The sequence below is a fragment of the Rattus rattus genome, chromosome 16 (assembly GCF_011064425.1).
Source record: "Rattus rattus isolate New Zealand chromosome 16, Rrattus_CSIRO_v1, whole genome shotgun sequence".
In the NCBI taxonomy this organism is placed as follows: domain Eukaryota; kingdom Metazoa; phylum Chordata; class Mammalia; order Rodentia; family Muridae; genus Rattus; species Rattus rattus.
Genome location: NC_046169.1, coordinates 18441451 through 18448713, shown reverse-complemented (window position 1 = coordinate 18448713; position 7263 = coordinate 18441451). Strand labels below are relative to the sequence as shown.

General features: G+C 48.5%; 1 protein-coding gene across 1 annotated transcript; it reads right to left on the bottom strand.

The window, feature by feature from the left end:
- Positions 1-4366: 4366 nt before the first annotated feature.
- Ccl24 (C-C motif chemokine ligand 24) lies at positions 4367-6589 on the bottom strand. Its single transcript, XM_032887161.1, has 3 exons — positions 6509-6589; positions 6184-6301; positions 4367-4535 (listed from the first exon to the last, which is right to left on the bottom strand). The coding sequence occupies exons 1-3, from the start codon at positions 6579-6581 to the stop codon at positions 4367-4369; spliced, it is 360 nt and encodes a 119-aa protein (XP_032743052.1). The 5' UTR covers positions 6582-6589.
- Positions 6590-7263: the final 674 nt, after the last annotated feature.

The following is a 7263-nucleotide window of genomic DNA, read 5'->3' as shown; positions in this document are numbered from 1 at the left end:
ATTAAGAAAAATCAAACAGGTAGAGATTGTTAACAAGATTTACAAAAGGTTGATGAGGCTATAGACACTATTTGTTTACTCAAACTGCTATTTCGAGAAATATATATAAAATTATTATAGATTTAAGAGATTGTTTTTATGCTGTTTCTTTACATCCTGGTGATTGTAAAAGATTTTCATTTAGTGAGTTTGCTTGTAATTTTGGAGAGCCCATGAAAGTGATACCATTAGAAAGTTTTGCCTTAAATCACTTTTGGCCCTACATTATATAAAAATTTTCTTTGTCACTGCTTCAATACAAGAAGACTTTAAATTTTTCAGTGTATTATTCATTATATAAACATTTTAATTTTACTACAAGCTTACAACGTGCTTTAAATTTTTGGGAGTAGCTGCTGCTCCAGAAAAGATTCAATATTTCTTTTCAATATTTGAGACATTGGTCAACTAAACAGAGAAAAAATTTTCTAAAATCTGTGCCATTTGGGTTTGGCACCCTTTTTCCTTTTGGTTCTGAATGGGGCTAGGACAGTGTCAGGGAGGAGATTCTCAATTGTTCTTCCAGGTCCTATCCTACCGACCAGTTGCTGGGAACAGGAGATTTTACATGGATTGTTCAATTCCTGGTGTGATCCCCATACCTCTGGATAAAGGCTAATTCCCAGTGGTACTCTACAGACATAAAAGAGACTTTGGCATTACTGCGACAGTCATTGCTGCCATCGCCATTTCAGCCACTACTGCTACAGTGGCCGGTGTGGCTATGTCTCAGTTGACAGTTGTCGTTGGGACTGTGGGACTATGGATACATTCTGGAGAAGTTGCCACGTCATTGGCTGTGCAGAATAGCATTAATATTCAGATTCAGTCGGTTATTCTTCATCTCAACCAACAAACTGTTCTCAATTGGACTTCCTCTGTGAAACCCATGTTATATCTTGTTCTGACTTTTATCATTTTATGTGTGTAACCCCTGTTAAGGTCCTTAATAGTGGCAAGGCTGTTTGGGATGAATGCTTATCTTGATTGCTCGCTCTTAGCAGCTGCCCTTGGGCTGTTTAAAGTACCAACAGATCCAGTCTCAGGCTGAAACCAAACAGGTTTGGTTTTCATTGGCCAGGAATAATCCATTGGCCCAAATTAGGCTCAGTTTGTATGACAAGTAGTTAGCCAAGGACGGGCAACCTTCTGGGACCATACTCTCCTAAGACAGAAAATCCTGGGGCTGGAGGGATTTTCAGAGACGGGAAAGAGTTTTGGAACCCCAGATTGATCCTAAGACAGGCGCTACTTAAAAAAATAAAAGAGGGGGAATTGTTGGGCCCTACCTTGGTGTTTCCCTCCCCTCGCTGAGCCTTTTAGCCTGCTATAGCAAGAAATTGTTTACACCTTGGGAGCTGCTCTGGGAGCTGCTCTTAGCCCCTGATTTGGGGCTGGGATTCTGCATGGCACCCCTTCCCTCCCCACTGAGCCTTCCTGCTTGTTGTTGTTAAGAAGTTGTTATGCCCCTGATTGGGCGTGGAACTTTCACCACATAGACTTTTTCCTGTTTTCCTGGTTGGGGGCTTTCACCTGCCTTGTTGTTTTCCAAGGCTTTTGCCTTGGGTATATAAGGAGATCTCAGTAAAGCCTTGGAGGCACTTGCTGAAAACGGATGACCTGTGTACTTGATTTATTTCAATCCCGCAGACCTACGCCCGATACTCACACACTGTCGGTGCAGGCACCGACAGGCTGGGGATGCGGCTCACCCAGTAAAGTGTTCGCCTCTCCATAACCGAAAGCAAGTGGGGGCTGGGGAAAGGGTTCAAATGTCTTACACTTCCATATCACTGTTCACCATTGAAGAGTCGAGACAGGAACTCAAAAAAGGGCAGGAACCTGTGAGAAGGCCAGGCCCCTTCTATGACAGGCTTCAAACGGGCAGTTACGAAGACTGGGTCTAAATCTCTGTTTCCAAGAACTGGGCAAGTCCAGGCAAATCCAGTCCTCAGAAGCTGGCCCACCAGACCTAAGACAAGGGCCATGGGGCAACAGCAGCTTCTAGACTTCCTCAACCACTTCCTCTGCTACAGTTTCCAGCCCCCACGCTGGTAATGGAATGCCCCTCGAGATGGGGTAAGACGGAATGCCGTAATGTGCTTGAAATTAGGCCCGCTAACACACTTGGTTGTCTCTCTATGCTGGGAATGGGAGACCCCAGCGTGCTGGACTTCTGCGGAATAATACTATTTGAGCCTAGGGGTATCATTCTTCGGCGAATCACGGACCCTTACACTGGAGGCAGGAGCTGATGCAGAGGCCACGGAGGGTGCCACTTACTGGCTTGCTCAGTGTGCCGTGTTCAGCCTGCTTCCTTTTTTTCTTTTAATTTTTTTTTCTGTAAATTGTTTTGCCTGCACATGTGCGTGTCTTCATGAGGATGTCGGGTCCCGTGGAGGTGAAGTTACAGACAGTTGCGAGCTGCCTCGTGGTACCGGGAATTGAACTCAGGACCTCTGTGCTCCTAACTGCTGAGTCATCTCTCCTGCCCGCGTTGTTTTCCTAGTGAGAACTGTTCTGGAGAGGGTGAGGTGGAATCTCAGTGTTTTGATTTTCAGTTCCCTGGTGGTTAAGTAAGGATAGACTTTTTTTTTTTTGTTCATGTGTTTTCTGACCATTTGTACTTCTCTTTTTTAGAACCACATTCCTGTTCATTTTCTCAGGACTTTTGTGTTTCTTATAAACTAGGGAAAAGTCAATCTTCCCTGACAGAGATCATTGGCCTGCGTTGGAATGAGGGCTGACTCGGAGGGGTAGGCCTTAGTCCATTCCTAGAAGATTGAACCCTGGGGTTGGGGGGATTTAGCTCAGTGGTAGAGCGCTTGCCCAGCAAGCTTGAAGGCCCTGGGTTGGGTCCCCAGCTCCGAAAAAAAAAAAAAAAAAAAAAGAAGATTGAACCCTGCCTTCAGCTCTATCAAGTCTTCTTTTTATCTTTATTTTTTATATCACACACACACACACACACACACACACACACTCACGTGCGAGCATGCGGAAGCCAGACAACATCTGGTGTGGTTCTCAGTTGCTCAATTGTTCTCCACTGTCCTGTGTGCCTGTGCATGCTTGTGTGTTGCATGCGCGTGAGTCTGTGAGTGCACACTTAGGGACTTATGCAGAAGTCAGAGGACATGCCGAGCTCCTCTCTTATTACCCTATTCCCGTGAGAGAGCTTCTCTCAGTGTACCAAAGGTCTCCTTTCTTCTAGCATAGCTGGCTCGTTAGTCATCTCCCACACAGGCGAGATGCCCCACGGCCCCAACACAGGCTACAAGCACTCCCACGCATACCTGGTTTTTCATGTGTATGCTGGAATTTTTCTGTGAAATTTAGTCTCAGAACCTGTCTTAGTTAGGGTCTCTGTTGCTATAAAGAGACAGCATGACCACATCAACTCTTATAAAGGAAAACATTTAATTGGGGCTGGATTACAGTTCAGAGGTTCAATCCATTGTCGTCAAGGCAGGAGATGACAGCACACAGGCAGACATGGCTCTGGGGGAGCAGCAGGAAGAGAGTGACACGAGGTCAGGCTGACCTCAAACTTTCTATGTGGCTATGTAGCCTTGAACTGCTTCTTAGAGACGGACGTTTGAGAGGAGGTCTCTCTATGTAATCCAGGGTGGCATTCAACTCACAGAGATCCTCCTGCCTCTGCCTTCTGAACCCTGCTCTTCCTGCCTGTCCCTCCTGAGTGCTAGGATTGCAGGTGTGCACCATCATGCCTAGTTTTTGCAGTGCTGTGACTGAAACCCAATGTCCTGTGCGCGTTAGGCAATCACCTCACCAACTGAGCTGCATCCCGGCTTTACGAAGGCTGAAGGGTTTGAAAATGCTGCCGTTGAAATCCTCCATTTCAGCCGAGTTTTTATTTGCTCCAAGGTCTGGAGGAGGGACCGGCCTAGAATACCCGCCAACACTCTCGGAAGTTACTACCGACAGATCTTCACCCAGAGGTGGACAGACAAACAGCCCTCAGGCCCCACCCCAAGACAAGAATCCCATCGAAGCCAGCTGCATGCCAGGCACAGCTGCAGGTACTTGGGTCTTATGCACCTAGGCTCTGATGAAGCCTTGGAGACACACAAGAGCACACAGGAGGACAGATGTCATTCTTCTGAAACCTTCTCACTCAGCACAGGAAACACCAGAACACTGGCACGCTTGGAGTTCCCTCCGGTTCCCACAGAATAAACACTTTCTAAAAGAAATGCTGAGAAAGGGGAAACGAACTCAGGCCTCATCCCAGCTGGTGCGGCAAGGCCAAGGCAGCCGGTTAAAGCGTCAATACCTATGTCCAAGTTCGGGGACAGAGGAGAGGTGACTAAACCTTGGTGCTGTTGCCTCGGCGTCTCTGGACGGCGAACTTGGGACCCAGGGCCTTGGCACCTTCAGAAGGCTGGTTTCTCTTGGCATCCAGGTTCTTTATGTGCCTCTGAACCCACGGCAACTTGGGATCCGTACAGATCTTATGGCCCTTTTTAGTGATGAAGCTACAGGAAGGAAGGGCAGGGGGTTAGTTTGAAGTCTGGCAAGGTGTGGAGGCTAGCCTTCCCTTCATGAGGAAGTGAGCATGAGCGAGTCTCAGCTGCTCGCCCTTGGCGCTAGGAAGCCCCGGACATGAGACTTCTCTCTGCTCCTTCTGCGTTTACCACTGGGGGACCTGACGGTGGAGTGTAGGGATGCCACACTCATTCTGTGGCCTCCCTGAGAGACAAGGAAGCCCTGCCTTTGAAGTATAATGCTGGCTGCGATGGAAGAGAAATGGTCTCGCTCTGTAGCAGGAAAACAGATCCGAGAAGACAGCTTAGTTGGTAAAAATGTCTGCCTTCCAATTGTAAAGACCCAAGTTCGGTTGTCAGGACTCAAGCCTGGTGGCCAAGCCTGAGAACCTGAGTTCTATTTCAGGGACCCACGGGATGGAATAGGAGAACCCCCACACATGTCCTGGGGCATGCATGCATGTGGGCATGCACACATACGTGCACACATACAAAACCTAAAATGTATTTTTTTAAGACTTATTTTGAAGGAGGTACGTAGCATAGTCGGTGACACCCAAGACTGGCCTCTGGTCTCCACAGGCATGCACGCACATGGACACGGACACTCTTATGCCCAGCCCATCTACACACATACCCATTTTTTTTAAAGGTAAATGTCACCAGATCACACTAGGTATGGAAACATGGCTCCTGGGCATGCTATACCTGAGAGGGAGCCTGGGATGCCCACTTCGGTGCCAGCTCTCAGGGACACTCTGATGTCAGCTGGGGGATATTAATATGTCATTCCCAATGTGAAGCTTAGATTAAGATACAAGGTCATGCTTTTTACCCCAGGTGAAAAGGTGGCTCTAAAGCAACGTGGAATCGAGGCCTGGTTGGTCATGTGAGCCAGTGGTCTTACTGAGGCTTAAGTGCCTTCAGTAAAATGGAAAAAATCCTGTGTTCTCTGTGAGATTGTTTTTGCCATGCTGGGGATGAAACCCAAGGTTTTGCACATTTTAGGAAAGTACACTATTGCTGAGCCATGCCCCCAGCCCCTCAATGGGGGATTCTAGGCAGGGGCTCTACCACTGAGCCACACCCCCAGCCCCTCACTGGGGGATTCTAGGCAGGTGCTCTACCACTGAGCCACGCCCCCAGCCCCTCACTGGGGATTCTAGGCAGGGGCTCTACCACTGAGCCACGCCCCCAGCCCCTCACTGGGGGATTCTAGGCAGGTGCTGCACCAGTGAGCCACGGTCCGCAGGCCTCACTGGGGGATTTCAAGCAAGCTTTCTGTATTGTCTTACGAAATTGTTGAGAAGACTAGTTAGGCTAATGGCATATCATGTATTTCCCTCCGTGCACAGTGTCTTGCCTACATTTGGTACTTCCTGGATGTTCTTAGCCTCCTGAGTGTTGGGATTACTGGCCTATACCATCCTGTCCTAGTTGTTATGTGATGTTGGGGATGGAACCACCCGGGGTTTCATGTATCCTAAGCAAGCACGCTATGAACTGACCTCCCTCCCTGCCCTGCTTTGCTAGTTTCCTGGGTGAGGAAGCTGAAGTCCATAGACGTCTAGTGCCTTCTTCAGAGATACCTAGAACTGGACTTCCTCGGGAACCCTGGAGCTTTACATTAGATACTCACATGACCCCTGCCTTGGGACAGATGCTGCCATTGGCTAACTGGTAGCTAATCACTCGGTTTACTGGAATCTTCTTGGAAATAAAGGTCACGCAGCAAGATGAGGGGATGGTCACAGAGCCTAAAAGAAAAGGGAAAGGCCGCGTCAGCATCCTTTCTACCATAGGCTTGCTCTTAGCTGCAGACACAGAGCCTGTCAGACCCAGGTCACTTAGTGCCTCCCCCAGCCCCAGGTTTCTTGGTTCCCTCACCCTCCCTTGGGCCAAACCAGCCATGGACTTAGAAGCTTTTGCTACCAGCAGCCCTCGCGCTGGCCCAGAAGTCTAACCTGTGGGGCAGATGCAGCACGTGCAGGCTATCAGGAGTAGAAGGCTGGCAATGACCGTGGCGGAGCCTGCCATGTCCTGGAGGTCAGGTACAGCTCAGAGTTCAAAGCTGGGGTGCAGGAAAGAGAGCCTGGAGGTATGAGGATGTTCCCTTCAGGACACCCCAATCTCCCTCCCACTGGCCTTTATATGACAGCTCAGGGGTTAGAAGCTCTGGTGTCCCTCCCGCCTTCTCCCCCACGGACTTCCTCGAAAATAGTTGAGCATTCTGTGATCCAAAAAAATGAGGAAGTTGTTACCCATTTCTTATCCAGCTAAGTCAGCGATTATCTGGGGCTCTGGGGGGGGGGGAGCTGGGGGAGGGCTGTCATCCTGCCTGGACTAGGGCCAAGGGAAAATGTTTGAGATGACTTGGCTCTGCGGCTCCTTGTGTGGGATCCTGGGTCAGTTACTTGATTCCCTGAGCCTTGGGTTTTGTAGATGCATAATGAGAGGGGGTCCTCTCTATCTGCCTGCCTTCTGTCTACTCATTCATCCATTGATCTACCTGTCCATCCATCCATCCATCCATCCATCCATTCATCTGCCTATACATACAGTATACATACATCTACACATACATCTATCTGTTCACCCATCTATCTGTCCATCTACCTGTCTATCCATTAATCCATCCTTTCATATATTGCTCTATCTATCCATCTACCCATTGGTCTGCCTGTTCATACATACATAATTATATACATACATACATACA